The 22,674-nt window shown below is 43.6% G+C and overlaps 1 protein-coding gene across 1 annotated transcript; it reads left to right on the forward strand.

The window, feature by feature from the left end:
- Nucleotides 1–1,980: 1,980 nt before the first annotated feature.
- pstpip2 (proline-serine-threonine phosphatase interacting protein 2) lies at nt 1,981–22,662 on the forward strand. Its single transcript, XM_056290404.1, has 14 exons — nt 1,981–2,013; nt 3,037–3,140; nt 5,145–5,219; nt 6,188–6,222; nt 6,358–6,464; nt 6,553–6,615; nt 9,532–9,630; nt 10,362–10,407; nt 11,249–11,328; nt 17,119–17,217; nt 17,426–17,522; nt 21,759–21,843; nt 21,989–22,026; nt 22,591–22,662. The coding sequence occupies exons 1-14, from the start codon at nt 1,981–1,983 to the stop codon at nt 22,644–22,646; spliced, it is 1,017 nt and encodes a 338-aa protein (XP_056146379.1). The 3' UTR covers nt 22,647–22,662.
- Nucleotides 22,663–22,674: the final 12 nt, after the last annotated feature.

A 22,674-nucleotide genomic window follows, 5' to 3' on the forward strand; every position in this document is an offset into this window, starting at 1 on the left:
GTAGATCGGTGTAGTGTTCGAGGACTCGTCGTTCTCCAGCGACCCCTCTGGCCCATCCGGGCGCCTGCAGCCAAGCGACCGAAAGCATTCTCCCTACGTCTCCTTCGCGGCCTGAGGATAATGCAACCCATGCGAGGCTTCGGCGTGTAAAATAGCGAGAGCAGCCGACGCGAGTTTGAAGGAAGCTGGTGTTACGACTATCTCCTTCCTGTGGAAACGTGAGCCAGGGGAGATATTCGACAAGAGTTCCGGCCATATGCCATTGAGTTAATCGGGTGGGATAGGGGGAGAAACTAGAAATAAATTAAAAAAAGAAAAAAAATCTATAGGCTACATTGTCCTTCTTAATAACTCTGTGACTGTGTGGACATACAGTAGCTGTCAGGTGTGCTGCGCCAAGATAAATTGCGCCCCCCCCCCACCAATTTGTTTTAGCACCAGCCGCCACCATCAGGGAAATGTCAGAAGATACTGTAACGTACATGAATAAGTAGACACGTTGGTCCTTGATTAACGGGTCGGACCCTTTAGTCGACTGGTTAACCTTGTCGCTTGCGGTGTGGGAGACACGGGTTCGCGTCCCGGATGTGGTGGTTACCGGGCTGTCCCCGACTTTGCTACATTACTTTGAACGAAGAGAGCAATTTCATTCCTATAGGGTGGATCATATCAGTAATGGATTACTGTAGTTGCAATAGGGTTTTGTCTTAAATTCAATCAATTATCCTTTAACTTTATAGGGGTTTTTTCCCTAAGAGTGGTAATTTTTCCTTCCTGTCAGTAATTTGAATAATCACCAGATGTCAACACAAACCACTTTTAGCAGGTTCACAGTTTTCGTCATTCTTGTGCATAACGGGAAATGCTGGGGGGGGGGGCCGATATTAAACACCAGTGTCAGTGTGTTAGAAATAGACTACATTAGTTCAGTATTTGTTTCGTAACTACGTGTTTGCATAAAAGTCTGCCCAATATTGGTCAACAGAAGTTAGTACGGACCATTATCCTTTTGCATAACCGCATTTGATCCGAATGCCAACATCTGTCAGTATACCGTAACGAATAAAATATTTCGATAAAATAAAATGAATTAAAGTAAATATATACAATTTCAGAAGAAAAATTTCAATAGACAGTGTGTGTGTGTGTGTGCGCGTGTGTGTGTGCGTGCGTGTGACTACAGAGAGGATGTGCATAATCAGGTTAATAGGGAGAGGAAATTGAGGTCTGTGTGATAGGGACAATAGAGGAAGTAAGGAAAGCAGAGAGGGAGAAACTGGGGCACAACCGGCTGCCTAGAAGTCCAATCTATGACAATGCAATTTCCCGCCCCCCCTCTCTCTTTTAGCTATTTCGAAAAACGAGCAATCAATTTTTAAACAATGTGTTAACTGGACAATAAATCATGCATATATTAATATATTAAACAGCACAGTTATTTGGGAAAAGAATCATTGCATAATATAAAAGGTTAAATAGCTGGTAGTGCTTTTGTACAAGACCTCTTGCACTGTGCACAATGCCTGTGCATACATCGACACACGGTGGCAGTGCGTGCGTGCGTGTGCGTGCGTGAGAGAGAGAGAGAGAGAGAGATAGACTTGGAACCATAGTCTAATCGTTAAGCCGAGTACTACACATACAATGATTCATATCAGATGGGCTTAAAAGTTAAACTACAACATATAAAAGTACCCCCGGGACGAATCGAGTTTGCGTTTCAGTACATTAGAATAGGCGGTGTGCCTCTGCACCACCTCTGCCTGTGAGAAGCACACCGGGCTTGACACGGTTTAATGGACGGTACGGACACCGGAAGGCGGTGGGGAATCTGATACTCTTGCACACAACAGCGTCACTTTTCCGCCAAACCCACTTCAACACTTCTGCATTACTGACACTTCTGCATTACGAGAAGGACCGTTTCTCCCAGTGTTCAATATCTCATCTGTCAACTGTGGCGACCCTGCAAATTCAGTTATGAGAGACCTTCATTTTAAGGACTACTTCTGGGTAAGATGTGCGCCCTGTTTCTACTGGTTCACGCTTTGTACATTCTGCTACATCTCATATAGGAATGCTAATAAAATCTGCACATGAATAGAAGACGGCTATTCTGCTGAGTTTTCAATGATGTATTTATATTTATGGGATTAGAAATATTTTTTGTTGTCTTACATACATTTAAAATCAAAGGTTATCATATCTATAACAGTTATTCCTTGGACAATTATAGTCAAGTTAGGTTTATTTGTGTAGCTCAAAATCACAACACTTTACAGTCAGTGCAATACACGACAGCCCTCATCCTTAGACTATCGACTCAAACGAGGGAAAACTCCACAAGAAAAAAAAATGAAAAGAAAAGAAATTAACTTGATATTGGCTTCAAGATGGTTTCAATGATTGTAGATTCTCAATCAAGTTTATTTAAAGTGCGTTATCGCAAATGTCTCAGCACGCTTTGCGTCAAAACGAAAAGGTTGCTCTCCACAGACCAAATTGTAGGGGCAGAGATATACGTAGATTAGCTCAACACAATCAGTTTCGGGCGTCCGGGTAGCGTAGCGGTCTATTCCGTTGCCTACCAGCACGGGAAACGTCGGTTCGAATCCCCGTGTTACCTCCGGCTTGCTCGGGCGTCCCTGTAGACACAATTGGCCGTGTCTGCGAGTGGGAAGCCGGATGTGGGTATGTGTCCCGGTCGCTGCACTGGGGCCTCCTCTGGTTGGTCGTGGCGCCTGTTCAGAGGGGGGATTGAAGGGGAATAGCGTGATCTTCCCACACGCTACGTCCCCTTGGTGAAACTCCTCACTGTCAGGTGAAAAGAAGCGGCTGGCGACTCCACATGTATCGGAGGAGGCATGTGGTAGTCCGCAGCCCTCCCCGGACCGGCAGAGGGGGTGGAGCAGCGACCGGGACGGCTCGGAAGAGTGGGGTAATTGGACGGGTACAATTGGGGAGAAAAGGAGGGTAAAAAAAAGAAAATAAGAAGAAGATATTTGCACTAAGATTTAATTTCTACCTTATGTGCAGGACTCCTCTGACCTAACCACCACAGGAGGCTATGATGTCATCGTCCAGTACCTCAGTGAGGGCAGGAGGATATGCAAGGAGGTGGAGGAATTCATGAAGGCTAGGTGGTACCTACAGAGCTCGGGAAACGATTCATACACCTAAGTCACCCAAGGAGATCCTTATTACAGCTCTGTTGCACATACTTCATCTATCAGGGTTTCTTTAACCAAGGATGTAGTAGTCAGTTTATATTGTGTCTAGCCAATTGTCTCGTCACAATATAAAACCAGGCTTTGGCTCCAACATCATCCAGATATTGATTATTGATAGAATAGAACATAATGATGGTTTTCAGATTTTGTAGGTCTGTAATGTCCATCAAACATCCGACCTCAAGCACAGCATGTTATATCTATTTTATTTTTGTTTAGTTAATGTAATTTCCATCATGTGCTTTGCTGCTGCCCGTGCATGTGAGCTCACAGTCTGTAGGTGTTTCCGTGCTCTGCAGGGTGCTTCAAAGTGAAGAACAAGGAAACACAGAGACAAGGAGGAAGCCAGTTTAACAGCCCTCCTCTTAAGACAGTTTGAGCCTATCATCTAGAGGCCTGGACACGGTTAGATAAAATGTGCTTAATAGGGAAATGAAGTAACACCAGAAGAGCCGATGCTTGTGTGTATGACTGGTTTAACACAATCTGTCACTGACAACAAACAATCAGTTCTTCCGCAAACTAATGCCTGCGTACGTTTTGCAGTGATCCAGGCCAAAATATTAGAACAAACTGCACTATATATATTACGTTGCAAGTTATCTAATAATTTTCAGTTTGTGCATGTTAATAACAACACTTTAAAAAGTTGTTTTAACTGAGCTTAACCGACCTTAACACTACGGGTGCCCAATCTTGCAGCCCTTACAAGTTTAAAGCAAATTGTTGATAATTATTTAGCTTAATTATCATTAAGCGCTTCGAGTTGTCGGTAGACTAGAAAAGCCCTTATATAAATGCAGTCCATTTACCATTTACCCTCATAATCTATTCTACATTTGCTATTTGTTTTGTTAATGATTATTGTTGATATTGAATAAAATACATATTTGCGCAAAGTGGAAATCTATGACACAGGGAATTAGCTGTTAAACTGAGTTGTTTGGTATAAATTTAATTATTGCTTTTGTTTTTTTGTTAAGCCAGAGCCTACTTAATCACAAATTGGTGTACAATACTGTGCAATAGCAGCCCAAATGTGAACAGCAGTACATGTTAGCTATCTCCTAGTTTTTAGAGCAGGAAGAAGAATTTTGGTTTCTATTTCAGAATTCGTCACATCAGGTTTTGTTGTTAAAGATTATCGAAACTGACTTCTCCGTCAAATGACCCATGAAGTTTGAGATAAATGAGTATTTCCTCTTTTCCCACGTAATGATTGACCTCTCTTGTTGTCATTAATGAAATACCATGCTCTTATTATGAAAATTCTACCCTTCCTTATGATGGATATTAATTATTATGGAATATTAATTGATTTTTTATTATTAGTCATTTTAATACCTTGCATAAATGTGAGTTCAATAAAATTTTAGACATCAGTTTCTCAATTATGGACCTGCCAGATCATCCCATTATATTAGTTTGTTTTGTCCCTGCACAATACGGCTCCCGATAGTTAGTGAAATTCCAAATCTGCCTTTTAGTTTTGGATCGATCGCACCTGTTAAGTCTCTGACTGTGGTTGTGGTGCTGCAGTCTACAGTGAGCTCAAAATTAATAGTAAAGGGGTTTTGGTAGGTCTCCCTATCTCAGCACTACTACTCAGAGAGATATGGTTTGAGTTTCCTATGTGTCTTTGCAACGATGCCTTCTTTCTTCCATTATCAGATATTGGGGGGAAAAATCATAAATCATTCTGACGGATTTGGAAAAAAAATGTTCCTAACTTTACTTGACTTGGAAATGGTGTTGTTGCATTTCTACGTGCATTGTAAAACAGTATTTGGAGCAACATTTGTGTGTATATATAAATGCAGGGTGGCCATGGTGGTCATTGAGTAACTGTCTGACCATGTACGGCAATTCCTGGGACATTTGTTGGCTAACGGCCTGTTGATTTCTGTTTTTCAGAGCAACAATTGAAGAGAAATATGCCAAAGAACTCCTGAGTTTGTCCAAGAAAGTGTGTGGGCACAATGAGATGAAGTAAGTCAAGCTCAATGTTGACAACGTATTTTAATGTGTGTGACACTTTCAGCAAAATGAAACGCATTAACGACTCCTAGTATGTTGGCTCTAAGTATCATACACAAGGCACCAAAACAACTAAAGTCTGGCCACCAGGCCTGTAGTGATATGACCAATACTACCCCAAGTATTACTTCAAGGCCTAACAGAGTTTCGAGGCTATGGTTCATATTGTAGCGACTTGGGGGGGGGGGGGCATCTCAGGAACCGTCGCCACAGCTGGGACGCGAACTTGTATCTCTTGCACCGCAGGCGACAACGTTAACCAGTCGACTAAAGGGTCCGGTTCATTAGCGAAGGGCTAACGTGTCTACTTCTCCATGGACGTTACACCCCCCCCCCTTCGGGAGGCGCGTCCCACTTCTGACACCAATGTAGCGAATTCGGGGGGCAACCGCGGGGACCGCCACAGCCGGGACGCGAACCCGTATCGCCCCGCACCGCGGGAGATATCGCTAACCGCTCGACTAAAGGGTCCGACCCGTTAGCCAAGGGCTACCGAGCCTATTCATCCGTGATCGTTACAATATTGACAAAAGTGACAAAAGGCAGAGTATCACACATAGTGCGTGTTTATATTTTGCATACCAATAGTTAAAAAGACAATGGTGTCTTTTAAGAATTTACTCACTGACACCCATGTTGTTTCAGCTTTTCTATTTCCTACTTCACCTGACGTCACATTATCAACACGGCTTAGTGGTTTATGACTGGTAGCTTTTCTTGTGGCTGGGAGAGAAGAGGAAGGAAGGTGGAGGAGGGAGTGCTGTGTAGTAGGTTAGAGAAGTATTCTATGATAAGATCATCCTAATACTATACATATATATATATATATATATACACATATATACATATATGTATATATATTGTGTGTGTGTGTGTGTTATATACAAACCTTAAATTTTTGTGTCATACTGTTTTTCTAGCACACTGAAGAGATCGCTGGACGTGTTCAAATTACGTGAGTGTGTGATGCTCTTCAGTGTTGAACATGTTGCCTTCCCGCTGTTTGTGTGGTATGGCGGCTTCATATTCCTTAGTATCCGCTCATCTTTACAGCTAGATCACAACCTGAACCATTTTCATTGTACTTTAGAGACCGAAAATGTGAGCCTGTCACACCTACAGCTGGCACAGACCATGAGAGATGAGGCAAAGAAACTAGAAGACTTCAGGGAAAGGCAAAAAGATGCGAGGAAAAAGGTAAGCCGTTTTGCCATCATTGCGGTGTCTTGGCAACACGACACATTTCGTTGTGTAACCTGCAGTAAGCGCGGCCTTGTCATTACAGACGGAACAACAGGTGGACGCTCTCCACAAACAAAAAGTATCACAGTTTAAGAAAACCATGGAGGTAAGTAAGGACCCTTGTCTCTGTCTCTTCACAAACTTCCAACACGGGGATCGCCAGTTCGAATCCCCGCGTTACCTCCGGCTTGGTCGGGCGTCCCGACAGACACAATTGGCCGTGTCTGTGGGTAGGAAGCCGGATGTGGGTATGTGTCCTGGTCGCTGCACCGGCGCCTCCTCTGGTCGGTCGGGGTGCCTGTTGAGAGGGGAGGGGGAACTGGGATAGCGTGATCCTCCCACGTGCTACGTCCCCCTGGTGAAACTCCTCACTTGTCAGGTGAAAAGAAGCGGCTGGCGACTCCACATGTATCGGAGGACGCATGTGGTAGTCTGCAGCCCTCCCCGATAGGCAGAGGTGGGTGGAGCAGCGGGGTGGGGTAATTGGCCGGATACAATTGGGGGTGAGGGAGAAAAAAAATCTTAAAAAAAAAACAGAACTTGAACGTCATCTTGATATATCACGGGCTCAGTCTCAGATCTGGCTTACAAGCATCCGCATTGACGTGTCCCTCAAGGACACCCCGTTTTTTCAGTGAAGAATCAAACAGGTCAGCGGACAAGTGTATCGGTCATACACATAATATCTGACATATCACAACTAAAATATAGATATATAGGAGTGTCTAATACTGGACTCATTAAACGTGATGGTAAAGGTGTTGGTTTACTTAACTGATATCTTTCTGTCGCCATCCTGAAGGACAATGAAAATAGGACGTGTTTTGCGATGTGACAATGGAGACTCTGTCTTGAGGGATTAGCGTTCTTCATTTAAGAGAGATTAGTTGTGTTTCAAAATTAGTGAAAGCATCTAGGTCCTTCCTGCCTTTTCAGAGAAGGAAGTTAGGTGAAGCCAGTGGCAGGCCATCGCTAAGCACCGCGACAGTCGCCTCTAAAAAGGGGAACCTCATCTCGTGGTTGGTTAAAATGCATCATAGAAACATGACCGATGCATAGATATCGTTGATATCAATAGGCAGTTAAAGTGCAGGTTCCCCGTGGTGTAAATAGAGATGGAGAGGTTTAAGAGTGGTGGAGACGCAACAATAAATAAAGACAAATGATCGGAATTACAAAAAGCAGCAGTTAAACTGTGTTCCCGTGCGTGTGGCGCAAGAAGAAGAGATTACAAAACTGATGAGCGCGGATGTCCCTGTCCAAAGGTGTAATCTCACTGATGAGGGGGGGAACCTAATGTCTAGTGGTGCGTCTGAGCCATTTCCTGGTAGGTCACTTCTTTTTTCTTTTCTTTTTTTGAACAACACTTTAGGTCTTATTGCAACGCTCGACACATAGCTGGGCGGCACCGTGGCGCAGTGGTTTGCGCTGCTGCCTCACAGCGCAACGTATTCTCGTGAACGGTTCGTGTGCAATCTTACGACAAGTTATGCACAATTTTTCGTGGATAATCTTACGAGTGTCCCACGACGCGAGCGATTCAGGGCCCCCTGCCACACCCCCCTTCCGCGGAACAGCCCCGCCCCGCAGAGGATTGCGCAGGCGCTCTGAATCACTCGTGTCGTGGGACACTCGTAGGATTATGGGGGAGCGCAGGGCCCCGCAGGCGCTGCGGCGTGGGGCGGGGGTATTAGGGCTAGGTCACGTGATCACAGCCTGGCCCACGACTATGTGGGATACATACGAATTTTAGTGCACTGCTTTTCGTCCGTTTTACTACGACCAGGGAAGCAAGAAGGTCCTGGGTTCAAACCCCAGTGTTAGAAGACTAGACTAATACTTTATGTCTATCTCTGCACAGATGAAGTGGATTATTAAACCGTTATAAAGAATCGTACTGACTACCGAACTTCTGCTGGAGGGAAAAATGCAGCCTCCGTTTATTCGGTCGTTTTGGGAGAAGAAAATGAACAGCGTCTCAGTGACGTACTCAATCCGCGCATGCAAGCGCAACACCGCCCACTTGTGGACAAAGTCGTAAACAAAATAATAGTACACAGTAACACATAGTCATACAAATACACTGGTGTTATATCTCAACACCCAGGGTTGTCCAATCTTGGGGAGGGATCATCCCATCCCATCCCAGGTCCGTCCTCTGTGTGGAGTTTGCATGTTCTCCCCCGTGTCTGCGGTGGGTTTTCTCCGGGTCCTCCGGTTTCCCCCACCATCAAAAAGAAACATGCATGTTAAGGTTACTAGTCCTGTCTGTGCCCCTGACCAGGGCAATGGGAAAAGAACTGGAGCTGGTCCCCGGGAGCAGCATGACGGCGGCAGCCCACTGCTCCTAGCTACATAGATCACAACTAGGATGGGCTAATTTGCAGTAACTGAATTTCCCCAAAGGGACTAAGAAAGGAAACTTAATCTTAATTTGATTATTTTCGGAATTAATTGTATTTTGTGGTAGTAATGTTCTGTCTTTTAAGTCAAGGTGAGCAATTATACACAGCCAAAAGGGCACAACTCCAGAGCTAGATAAAACAGATGGATTTTGTGGCTATGTATTCATTTGCATGTGGTAATTGTGGATGTTACATTCGTTTTTTATAAGACATATTGCTACACCCCTTTCCAGAGAACAAAGAAAACAAAAACAGGTGCTGTTTTGCTCATGTGTAATATATTGCATTACCATGCCTTCTGCTTGTGGCAACACTGTTTTTTTTTCCACCGTGAAGACTAACATGAAGAATAGCAAAACAGATTTACGCAGTAGATCATGATAGTAAATAGGATCTGTATACATTTTTTTGTGCTTGGACAAGGGATAATTTGTCAGAATCTTTTGCTTTCATTTGCCTGAATAGGGTCACCCCAATTCTGTTCCTCGCTGCTTTCTTTTACAGCTTAATAATGTGTGTGTGTGCGCACGCGCGCGCGTTTTAAAACATTTGCTAGATTAGGTAATGATTTTTGTGATGGGCAATAAAAAATACGTCTAACCTGCTGATGTCCACAGTCAAAGAAGACCTACGAGCACAAGTGCAGAGAAAAAGAAGAAGCGGACCAAAACGTGAATCGAAACAGCAGCACTCACAACACCAAGCAGACAGAAAAGGTAAAATTAAAGAGAGACTGACGTGCCCTTTCTGAACACTTTAACATTGGGAGTTTGAATCATAACCGAAAATAGGCGCGATTTTATGGATTCAAAGCTATTGGCTACTGTCTTCCTGGGGGGTCGTTTGGGTGGGGCTCAGTGTCCGCGTGGGTGGGGCTCGGTACCGCTCGTCACCTGCCGCTCGTCACTTCAGTGGCGCGAGGATTTGAATCACTGAGCTATTTAGATAGATAGATAGATAGATAGATAGATAGATAGATAGATAGATAGATAGATAGATAGATAGATAGCAATACGTCGTAGCAAGATCGATAATAAAGTCTCAGCCAAATAGCACAAACTCGAGCTAAGCTAGCAGGAGGGGGTGAAAGAACGGCTTCTCGCTACGGACACACCCTATATGCAAATTAATTGGTGTCTACGTATCCACCGGCACAGCTTGTCATTGGACACCATCTACAGTCAATCACAGCTCTCTCTCTCGAGTGGCTGCAGACGCGCTGTTTTGGCCACTGAATTCCTCCGTGGTCACATTCCAACTCGGAACATAGCCTAGCAATGGGAAATTTCAGATTTTGATGTCAGTATCACTTTAAAAACTGTAGCAGGCCAAGCATCCCATGGAACTGGAGAATGAAGACTGTTTAATGTTCTGTGTTTCCCTTTGGCTTAGTCTTAAAACCTTGGTTTTCATGTGTGTGTTTTTTCTCTCCCCCCACCATCTTCAGCTCTTTGCAAAAGCACAGCAAGCAAAACAAAATGCAGAAGAAGCGGGTGAGTTTATAGCAGCTTAATGTGAACATGTGTGAGACAGAAACCACAAATCAACACCAGATCACACATTGGCAGTGCATATCTGCTGGATGTTGTGCCTCCAAATACGGCTTGCATGAAAGACCTTCTCATGTTGTGGTACATCAGACCAAACTCGGTTCCTTTTAGCTCAACTGGTATTGATCAAATGGTTATTACAGTGACAGAAAGCATTTACGACTTATAGAATATGGTTAAAACGGGACTTATTCAATATGTTAGAGGGCGTCCGGGTGGCGTGGCGGTCTGTTCCGTTGCCTACCAACACGGGGATCGCCGGTTCGAATCCCCGTGTTACCTCCGGCTTGGTTGGGCGTCCCTACAGACACAATTGGCCGTGTCTGATGGTGGGAAGCCGGATGTGGGTATGTGTCCTGCTCGCTGCACTGGGGCCCCCTCTGGTGTGTTGGGGCGCCTGTTGAGAGGGAAGGGGGAACTGCGGGAATTGCGTGATCCTCCTACGTGCTACGTCCCCCTGGTGAAACTCCTCACTGTCAGGTGAAAAGAAACGGCTGGCGACTCCACATGTATTGGAGGAGGCATGTGGTAGTCTGCAGCCCTTCCCGGATAGTCAGAGGGGGTGGAGCAGCGACCGGGACGGCTCGGAAGAGTGGGGTAATTGGACAGGTACAACTGGGGAGAAAAGGGGGGAGGGGGGGAGTAAAAAAAAAACAAAACAAAACAAGATGTTATCCTGGGCTTAGTGAAGTTCAGCGCAAGTTTTGGAAACACAGTAACAGTTAAGTAGTGATTAGTTTCTTTTTCTGTGTATCAAGTTCTGGTCCTTGTGTTTATTTGATAGACAAGGTCTACCTTCATAATGTGTCAACGCTGGACAAGATCAGACAGGAGTGGCTAATGGAACACATCACTGCCTGTGAGGTAAGACACAAGAAGATTAAACTCTATCCGAGATTAAGAGCACAGGGAGTCCCCGGGTTACGAACGCCAGTACTTCAGAACCGGCCTCCGTAAAACCTATTATATAAAAATTTAAAAAATCGAGTTACACACAGCGGTTCATACTAACGAACGAGCTCACTACTCCAAAACACTGCGCATTTTAGGCGGTTCGTCGGCCCGAGGGAGAACAACGCCACGCCGTCGTCACCATTTTAAATCGGATCGCGTCAACGTTGTTGTGTGCGTTGTGTTTTCGCTTAAATTTTTAGTGTTTACCCTCGTAATCATGGCTTCAACGCGTACGTCTGATGTAAGTTATGATAGTGATGCATCGAAGAAAAGGAAAACGATCACGATTGAAACGAAAGTGGAAATAATGAAGCGTTCAGAGGGAGCATTATAATTTTTTAATTTACCCGGTGCGGCGGGGAGGCGAGCCCCGAGCGGGCTCTCGTTTCTGGCGTCAAACGGCCGGCGTCCACCGGTCGAGAGCCGCTGCGGGGGCAGTGGCAGGCTGGGAGTTTGAAATGTAAGACATTTTTCTTTGAAGTCTTTTATACTTATACACACATTCTCTCTCTCTCTCTCTCTCTCTCTCTCTCAATTATAAATACTGTACTGTAGTTACATTTATTATTCTTACTGCATTATTATAAGTATGACGTTTTAGGTAAAATATAGACAAACATTTGACTAATTGACACTAGATGTAAACTGTACGTAACTGTTCAGACTTACATACAAATTCGACATAAGAACAGGCTCAAAAACGGAACTCGTTCGTAATCCGGGGACTACCTGTAATGATCTGTGCCCTCTGGGTATGTTAACTTATAACATTAATAAAGCAAGGACGACTTCTCTCGTGCTGGGTGTTTATTCACCGACCGGATTCCGACTGACGTTGTTACGTACATCACGTGACTTTGTTGTGGCGCTACGGAAAGCCGTAAGGGACATTAGCAAATCAAATATTACTAGCAAATATTACATCTCCCTTTTTCTGAAAAGTGCTGCTTTCTCTGCAGAGATACAGACCACGTTGAGCACGTTTATAAGCGAATACAATCTTAATAAGAAAGAATATGAAAGTGGAACTCTTATATAACTGGACTGCAACAAGTAGTGTAAAACATGTCCTTCACTGTCTAAATGTGACACCGTAATAACATTTCATCTTTTTTTTTCATTTCATTACTGGTAACTGCAAACAGCAGGTAGGTACACAAGGTAAGTGAACGCTGTAAATATTTCTTTTCAAAACATAGCAGGTATAGTACAGGTTGGTGTAAAATTCTCTCTTTTTTTTAACATTCATAAGTCAAGGATTTGTCTTGGTTTGATCGTGCGACCTGACCTCGTGGTGTAACCAGGCTGTGTGTCTGGTTGTCGCTGATTGTTCGTGTCTGGAGGTTCAGCATGCTCTTGCTGATGGGCTTGTGTGTTGTTGTTAGCGCTGGTAACAGTCTGCTGTGAAGTGTGTGTGTGTGTAGTGTGAGTGTTCACTCTGCTTTGTCGCAGGTGTTGACGGTTGCGTTGGTAAATCTGACCTTCTTTGGTTTGGATGTGGTAGCTCCTGTCTGTGTTCGCTGGTCTTTCCACAGTTGCAGGTCTCCAGGATCCATCCTCCTGCTGGAAGCGGATTGGTGTGCCTGCGGGCAGGTGGGGCGGAGGTTTGGCTGTTCGGTTGTAGTATGCCTGCTGGCGCTGTTGACATACCTCTCTCCTTTCGTGAACATCCTACTGACTGGCGATCTGTGGCTGCAGGTGTTTTGCTGTTGATGGGAGAATGGACCGCAGCCTCCGACTCATCAGTAGCTGTGCCGGTGATTTCAGGTTGTCCACCGGTGTGTTGCGATACTCCAGTAAGCTCATGTAGGGGTCTTTGTTCTCAGCTTTGGCTTTGTCCAGGATGCGTTTGGCCGTCTGGACAGTCTTCTCGGAGAGGCCGTTGCTCTGTGGGTAGTGGGGGCTTGTGGTGGTGTGTGAGAAACCCCATGTCTGTGAGAAGTTGCGGAACTCACCAGCGCTGTAGCACGGACCGTTGTCGCTGATGATAGTCTCGGGGATTCCGTGCTGAGCCATTGCTGCTTTCAGCTTCATGATGACGGCAGATGAGGTGCAGCTGTAAAGTCTCTCTAGCTCGAAGAATCTGGAGTAGTAGTCCACAGTGACTATGAAGTCCTGTGAGTTCCATGTGAATAGGTCTGTCCCTATCACTTGCCACGGCCGCTCGGGTATGGCGTGTGACATCATTGGTTCCTTTGCATTTGCGCTGCGCCGTTCTTGGCATATGCTGCAGTCTGCTACCGCATCCTCGATCTGTTTCCCCTTGCCAGGCCAGAACAGTAAGTCTCTTGCTCGGCATTTGCTTTTTTCCACGCCGAGGTGGCTGGCATGGATGCGCTGTATCATGTCCTTGCGAAGCTTTTGGGGGACAATGATTCTCTCACCTTTGAACAGGATACCGTCCATTTCTGAGATTTCTGCTCTGTGGTTCCAGTATTCCTGGATGCTGGGCGGGCACTTTTTCTTTGTGTCTGGCCAGCCAGTGAGTGTGGCTCGTCTGAGTGCGGTGAGCTGTGGATCTTGCGCTGTTTCCTGCTTGATTTCTGTGAGTCTTGTGTCGCTCACAGGGATGTTGCTGAGGACTGTGTGCACTTGGGCCTCCATCCCTTCCTGTAGGTCACTGTCGTGGTGTTCTATTGACTTGCGTGACAGTGTGTCGGCCACCGGTATGTCCTTACCGGGGCGGTGGATGATTTGGATGTCGTATTTTTGGAGCACCAGGATCATCCGTTGCAGCCGGGGTGGTGCTGCTGCCAGTGGCTTTTTTAGTATTGCCTCCAGAGGCTTGTGGTCTGACTCCACAATCACTTTTTGTCCGTACATGTACTCGTGGAACCTCTTGCAGCCGAAGACCACAGCGTAGAGCTCCTTCTCTATCTGTGCGTAGTTTTCTTCAGTGCTGTTGAGTGACTTGGACGCATAGGCAATTGGTTTGCCATCTTGGAGCATGACAGCCCCAAGGCCACTTTTGGATGCATCCACTTGGAGTCGCAGCTCTTTCTGCGGGTCGAAATATGAGAGTACTGGACCTGGGTGCTGTGTAATGAGATTTTTCATCTCTTGGAACGCCTTGTCGTGGACTGCATCCCACACAAACTCACTGTCCTGTTTCAGAAGCTGTCTGAGGGGTGAGTTTATCTGTGAGAGGTGTGGAGCGAATCTGGCGAGGTAGTTGATCATGCCGAGGACTGTCTCCAGCTCTGCTTTGTTCTGTGGGGGTTGCATGTCCTTGACCGCCTTCACCTTGTGTGGGTCTGGTTTGATGCCTTCGTGTGAGAGCGTGTGGCCGAAGTAGCTTACCTCGGACACGCATATGTGACACTTGTCGGGGTTGAGCCTCACCCCTCGCTCCCTTGTGCGCTTCAGCATCGCTCTGAGACGCTGGTCATGTTCCTCTTTAGTCTTGCCGAACACTAGTATGTCGTCCACTATGGCCGTCACACCGTCCAATCCTTCATATGTTTCATCCACGCGTCTCTGGAACTCGTCTTGAGCGGACACGATTCCGAATGGCAGTCTGAGGAAACGATACCTGCCAAACACTGTGTTAAATGTCGTCAACATTGAGGATTCAGTGCTCAGTTTGATGGCCCAATAGCCTGACCGCGCGTCTAACACGCTAAAGTACTCAGCTCCAGCGAGCTTTGTGGTGGCGTCCTCCAGCGTGGGGAGGGGGTAGTGAGGTCGTTGTATCACTTTGTTAAGAGCTCTGGGGTCTAAACACACTCTAAGTTTGCCTGTCTTTGGCTTCTCAACAATGACGAGTGCGTTCACCCATTCTGTGGGTTCTGTTACCTTACAGATTATGCCGCCTTTCTCCATGCTGTCAAGCTCGTCCCTCAGTTTGCTGCGTAGGGCGATGGGGATTCTGCGTGGCGGGCAGACGACCGGCGTTGCATCTGGTGTGACGCGGAAGGTGCACTCGCTTGGGAACTCTCCTATTCCCTGGAAAACATCTGCATACTCATCCATTATGCTCTGTGATGTGACATTGTTTTCCTCGCTCACAGCCATCACTATTTTTACCAAGTTTAGGTCACGGCATGTTTTCATTGCCATGACTGGTGGGGCGTTTGTGTCAATGACGTAAAAGTCCAGCATCATTGCATTGTCTCTGTACTTACATTTGAGTTTGCATGTGCCTTTCACGCTCAGCGCGCCTCCTCCATATTCAGTGAGTCTGTGTATTGCTGGTTTCAGTGTCACATTTTTGAACAGCGCCTGGAACAGGTTGGTGGGAATAGTATTGGCCTGTGCCCCAGTGTCTAGTTTAAACTTTACCCTCTGTGGAGGTGTGCCAATTCTAACCTCTACGTAAGCCTGCTCGTTGCTTTTTCCGTTGTTCTCTATTGAGATGCAGTCTATGTACAGCTCTGTCTGTTCTCCCACAGCGGTGCTCTCCACTGTAATGTTGTCGAAGTACAGTTCTTCCTGCTCCCTGTCAGTGGTGTACTCTTCTGGGTTCTCTCCGACGGCATGTACTGTGCCGCGGTAGTACTTTGTCCCTGGGAGCTAGACTTGCATACTTTAGCAAAATGATTGAGCTTCTTGCATTTAATGCATTGTTTACCCTTAGCTGGGCAAGTGGCTTTAGCGCCGTGTAGCCCTCCACAATAGCTACACGCCCTAGCGGCGGTGCTAACGTTACCCTCCCTTTGTCTGAAGTTAGCGTTAGCTGCTTTGGGTGCGTTCGGTTTGTAAGTCTTTCTGCCTATTGCGTGCACCGTTTCATGCGTGCTGCCCTGGCCCATAGACTTTAGCTGTTGCTTTGCTAGCTCGTGTGAGCGGGCTACATCTATGGCTTTTTCTAGCGTTAGCTCAGCTCCCTGGCTAAGTAGCTTTTCTCTCACTCTGGGTGAGTTAGTGGCAAACACGATGCGGTCCCTGACCATCTCGTCGGCATTTGGGTAGCCACAGTCTTTGACTAGGAGCTTTAGCTCAGTTACAAATCGTTCAAAGGATTCACTCTCTCCCTGCATCTTTTCATGAAATTTATATCTGGCATAAATCGGGTTTGCTTTGGGGGTGATGTACTCAGTGTACTTATCGTAGTACGTTTCTAGCTTCTTGGCTTGTTCTCCGCTGAGTGTCCAAGTGTTGTGCACATCGCGCCCTTTTTCCCCTATCCAGAGCAGGAGGTAGCTGCATTTCTCCTCTTCGTTCTTCCCGCGCAGGGGGCCCTTGAACATTAGCTCCGTTGTTTGTCGAAATCGTCTCCATGCTTCAGGTAAGTTCGCCGATTCCCAGTCCATCCGTGGAGCTGGAACGCCGTACGAATCCATATTGGGTATTTAAACTCCGCTACTCTGACACCATGTAATGATCTGTGCCCTCTGGCTATGTTAACTTATAACATTAATAAAGCAAGGACGACTTCTCTCGTGCTGGGTGTTTATTCACCGACCGGATTCCGACTGACGTTGTTACGTACATCACGTGACTTTGTTGTGGCGCTACGGAAAGCCGTAAGGGACATTAGCAAATCAAATATTACTAGCAAATATTACACTACCTACCTATATTTAAGCAAAATCCGGAGATTTGCAGAACTACACTGGAGGGTAGAGTCTGGGGTGCCACAATTTAGCTCACTTGATACAGGGTCAGTTATAGTCGGTAGGACACGTGGGTGATAGCTAATTTCGCAAAACTGTCATTAAAGTGCACTAAACATTTTTCCTCACCTTGTGTTCCCCTCAGACATTTGAAAGGCAGACAATTGAGCGGATCAGTGTTCTGAGGAACGCAGTTTGGACACATGTCAACCAGCTGTCCCAGCAGTGTGTTACTAGCGACGAGGTGAGCCAGTACAACCTAAAGATCACGTCACTCTCAAACTGTTGGAAAGCTGTGCTGTATTTCTGTACAATCCTAATTCAAACATACTTACGTGGATAAAATCTCAGAGTGGAGAGGCCTTTTTACATGTTGACATTATAAGCTGTGTGTGTGTGTGTGTGTGTGTGTGTGTGTGTGTGTGTGTGTGTGTGTGTGTGTGTGTGTATAGTTCCATGAGGAAGTGAGAAAGTCCTTGGAGCAGTGTAACATTCGGGAAGACATTGAACATTTTATAAACCTGAGGCAGACTGGCAACACACCACCAGGTAAAAATATAATCTGAATCACGGGTGAAGTCATTAGCTCCATCAATAATTCTCAAAAGCTCTGTGAGGGTGTGTTTCTGTGTGATAAATCTCCAGGTCAGTGGCCAGAACCAAACGTCTCACAGCTTTTCACAAGGCCAGTACATATGTTGGGTTTTCAAAAGTGGAGTCCCCAAACTTGCACTTTTATTTTATTATTTATTATTATTTTTATTTATTATTTTGGCACCAGAGGGTAAAACTGCAAACATTGTTTATGAAAGAGTCCTTCAGTAGTTTAACTGATTAAAAGATACAATATAGTAACATCACATAGTTATGTTATCTGAGTTTAAAGTATCATTGAAACTCTTGAAAATGAGAATATAAAGAACAAATGTACTATAAAACGATTCATCTTTTACATGTTGTGCTACAATTTTGGACAGAATTATTTGTCATTTCTTCCACATTGTAGGGTATTTGGTTTTAATTTTGATGTGGAAGTATACATCTGGACCAAACTCCTTATGACCCAGTGAAGTGAAAACCTCCAAATAAATGCTTCAGTAAAGCAACACAAGATAACTCTGCAGTAGAAATGCAGGAGCAGAGGGAAACCAAAACAACACACACCCACACATGCACATGCATATTGGCCTCTACCTCTAGTGCCTTGCTGGAGTCGACAGTCAGATTAAACTCTTCTCCAAAATGACCACGCTGACAAGAGGGCTCAAAATCATTCTCTTTAGTGGAACCAGATAGAGTAGGGTAACACTGAGAAATGCATTCAATGAAACAATAAGCAGCCACAAACAATTCGACTGGCAGGAAAGAGAATATGGGGATTTCAATATAGACCTGTTAAATCCAAATAAGCACAATGAGACAAAATATTTCATTAATACAATGTATAGTTTGGGTTTATATCTTAAAACCACTAGACCTAGCAGAATCACACCACACTGTGCAACCTTAACAGACAATTTATTCACAAACATTATAGAAGGAATCACTGAGAGTGGGCTTTTAATAAATGACACCAGTGACCATTTACCAGTTTTTACAGGCTATGACTTTAATTTCGGGAAGAACAAAGTTCCCGACAACACTAAATATATAAGAGTAAGAACAGAGGGATCCATGAATGCTTTCAAAAATGAATTACTAGCACATACCTGGAATATAGTATACAAAGAAAAAGACACGGACAAAGCTTACGATTCTTTCCTAAACATATTTCAATCCTGAAATGATAAAAATTGCCAAATAGAACAATTCAACAGTAAAGAGAACTATAAAGAAGCCTGTGGATCACAAAGGGACTACGTAACGCTTGTCATAAAAAATAAGATCTATAAAGAATTCATAAAACGCGGAACCATTGAAGCAGAAATAAAATATAAAACGAAGCTAACTGACATTGAGGATATGCAAGAAGGAATACTACAATAAAAGAATGAGAGACAAATAAAAAGGTATATGGAATGTGTTGAATAGTATTATTAGAAATGACTCTAGAAGCCCAAGCTGCCCTCAGTATTTTACAGATAATGATAAGGCTATAAATAAAAAGATGAATAGATAAATAAATATAGATAAATAAATTAGAAGACGTGGTCAATGGCTTCAACAGATTCTTTGTAAATGTGGGCCCAAAACTGGCAGAAAAAAAATCAGTGACACACAAACAATCACACAGGGGAATGACAGTGATTATGGGGACAGAAATCCAAGTTCAATTTTTCTTAGAGCGGTAGATGAGAAGGAAGTCGTGGACATCGTACACAAATGCGAGAACAAAAAAAAAATCTACTGACTGGAATGATATTGATATGACGATAGTTAAGAATGTAATTGAAGGTATTGCAAAACACTAACCTACATCTATAAACATGTCCTTTCAATCTGGTAAAGTTCCATGCAAAATGAAAATTGTTAAAATCATACCCTTATATAAAACCAGAGATTGACACCAATTTATAAACTACAGATCAATTTCATTATTGTCACATTCATTCATTCATTATCCAAAGCACTTATCCTTACTCGGGGTCGCGGGGACGCTGGAGCCTATCCCGGCAGTCATATTTGCTGCTAGACTAGAGAAATTCATTGGGAAGCACAATCTTCTGACCGATAGCCAGTACGGCTTTCGACCAGACAGATAGACGTCTCTGGCACTCTTTGAATTAAGTGAAGAAATAACTAATTGCATAGACCAAAAAGCTTGCTGTGGGAATATTTATAGATCTAAAAAAGCTTTTGACGCTATTGATCACAATAGATTAATAGACAAATTGAATGGTATCAGAGGGGTGGTGCAGAATTGTCTAAGAAGCTATTTAAGTAACAGGTGGCAGTCTGTAATGATAGGTGAACATAAATCATCATGCATGGATATTACTTGTGGTGTTCCCCAGGGGTCGGTTTTAGGTCCAAAATTGTTCATTCTATACTTAAATGATATATGAAAAATACTGAAATGCGCTCTATTTGGGGATAACATGAATATATTTTGTTCTGGTGAGAATTTACAGCAGCTTTTGGAGGTGACCACAATAGAAATGGAAACATTAAAACAGTGGTTTGACAAAAACAAATTATCTTTATATCTGTTTGGAAATTATAAATGAAACACCAATGTAAAAGTAGTAATCGGCAATATTCAAATAGAAAGAGTATATGAAAATAAATTCCTAGGTGTGATACTGGACCACAAAATCTGCTGGAAACCTCACATAACATATGTGCGAGCAAAGCTGGCAAGGAGCATTGCAGTCATGGGAAAAGCAAGACACATTCTGGGTCATAAATCATTGTACACTGTATTGTTCATTTATTTTACCATATCTGATCTACTGTGTGGAGGTATGTATGGGGTAACACATAAAAAAAACCCCAAAAAAACCCACAACCATTATGTACACAACAAAAAAAAGAGCCATAAGGATAGTTAATAATGTAGGATATCGTGAACAAACCAACAAGCTATTTTTAAAGTCAAGTGCCTTAAAGTTCAGGGATTTAATAGAATTTAACACAGCACAAATAATGTTCAAAGCAAGAAACAATCTACTACCGAGTAATATACAAAAAAATATTCTGAGAAGGAATATAATTTGAGAGGAAAATTAAACTTCAAGAAATTATGTGTTCGTACAACTTTGAAGAGCATGGGTATTTTCAATATGTGGGGTGAAATTGTGGGACAGTCTGAACATGGAACTCAAACAAAGTACAAACATTACACAGTTCAAGAAGTACAAAGGACTGATTATCAAAAGATATAGAGATTATGGAGAGTTGTGTTAACTGTCCGTTTATTTATCTCTAAACATATTTCAATTTTTCTTCCTATGACACCAAGTGGATATTTGGGTGGTACATAGCCATTGACATGTTTATTCTTGGTACATGACATTAAGATGTTAACTCTTTTTTTCTGTCCCTTTCTCTCGTTTTGATACTTTTTTCCCTCCTATATTTCACAGTAGTTGGGTTTTTATTGTGCAGCACACCTTGCACTGAATTTGAAGTACACAGTACAGTAGGAATTGAGTTTGAAATGTATAGTAGCTGAATTAATTTAAGAGTAGGTGAGAAGGGGTAGGGAAAAATAAGTGTATACTTCCTCCTACTCCTTTTCCAACATGTAACAAATAATCTGATGCATATGGAGATTTGTTTGCTGAGTTTGATGTGTGGATTTGTTAATCACTTCAGATTATTGGCAATGGCTTATCTGTATGTTATATCCTGCTTATTTACATGTTCCAAATAAATCATTATTCATTCATTCAAGGACAGATGTGCAAATGTGTTGCTGTGAATTACTAGTTGCCAGGAGATATAAACTTCCACTACAGAAAATTCAACTGGCAATAAAACTACACTGGAAACAGAACAAATACACTACCATTAGTTGTGTTTGTATGTTTTATTACCATACTATATTCTACCTTACCTGCTCTCCTGTACTAAAACATTTAACCTGGTCTTATAAGAATATGGGAATGCATACCAAATTATGACTGGTAATAATTGTCTAACTTGTATTTTATGATCAAACAATAATTTTCAAAAGATTTTTATATGTGACCTAAGCTCACACAATGTCATATAGGCTAGTGTAAGAATTTCCAGTGTGGTTTACGAACAGTGTTTTGTTTTAACCATTTTAGAGTCGTCTGGGTGTATGCAATGCGTAGAGGTGCCTTTTTCTCTGTTTGAGTAATTATTCTCCTCCAACAGCTCCAGTTGTGTACGAGAACTTCTACACTGCTCAGAGAAGTCACAGTCTACACCCACTGTCTAGACAGCTTCCTACAACCGGCAGGTCAGTGGGAAAAGGATATTAGTATACATTTCCGTCCACTCATTCTCCAATTTATCCATCTATCCAAACTCTACAGCCAATGATACTAAACTGGGACATTTCATTGACACTGCAATCCACGTGACTTACCTTTGTACATTTGCAGGAGAGGACCAATACCGGATCCACTAGACGATGACAGAGGTGCGTTTTGTTGTTGTACATTAAACATATATTCAGTAACTGACAAAGAATGCATTTGTTTTCATGTACCGGCAGGGGCGCAACAAGGGGGGTGCAGAGGGTGCAATGCACACAGGTGTCGCATAAGCGAGGGCACCAAAAGTACAGTGTACGGTAAATAATTTCTGGTTATAGGCCTATTCGTTTTGTAAAAGTTTAATATTTATAAATATTATTACTTAGATGAGAATTTTGGATTAGACTATATAGTTGCATGTTATATTTTTTAATTTTTTTTTTTTTTTGGCGTACGGTCTTTTGGCGCCCCCGCTGATGCGGCGCCTGTGTGCTTTGCACCCCCCCCCCCCGTTGCGCCCTTGTGTACCGGATATTCTGTATTTTAAATGTATAGTACATCTTAATGGATGAGTAGAAAGACATCGATAAACAGGTAGCTGGTAGTCTTGTCTGTCACATGTCATCAACTAACAATGCCTCTGCATGCTCACACGGAAAATACGAATATAGAATTTTTTTAATTTTTTTTGCTATGTTAAACCACTGTATTTTGATCTCTCCCTGCAGGTGATGGGCTATATGCAACAGTGCAAGATCCAAGGTACAGTGTTATCAAGTATTAACACAAAGATCTACAAGAGCGATTTGACA

The sequence above is a fragment of the Lampris incognitus genome, chromosome 12 (assembly GCF_029633865.1).
Source record: "Lampris incognitus isolate fLamInc1 chromosome 12, fLamInc1.hap2, whole genome shotgun sequence".
Lineage (NCBI taxonomy): Eukaryota > Metazoa > Chordata > Actinopteri > Lampriformes > Lampridae > Lampris > Lampris incognitus.

What these genes read in the sequence shown, in the direction of transcription:
- pstpip2 (XM_056290404.1), top strand. Translation starts at nt 1,981, where the DNA reads ATGAGAGACCTTCATTTTAAGGACTACTTCTGG. An exon ending in ACACCAAGCAGACAGAAAAG is followed by an intron (nt 9,631 to 10,361) that starts GTAAAATTAAAG and finishes CACCATCTTCAG; the next exon opens with CTCTTTGCAAAAGCACAGCA. An exon ending in CAGCTTCCTACAACCGGCAG is followed by an intron (nt 21,844 to 21,988) that starts GTCAGTGGGAAA and finishes GTACATTTGCAG; the next exon opens with GAGAGGACCAATACCGGATC.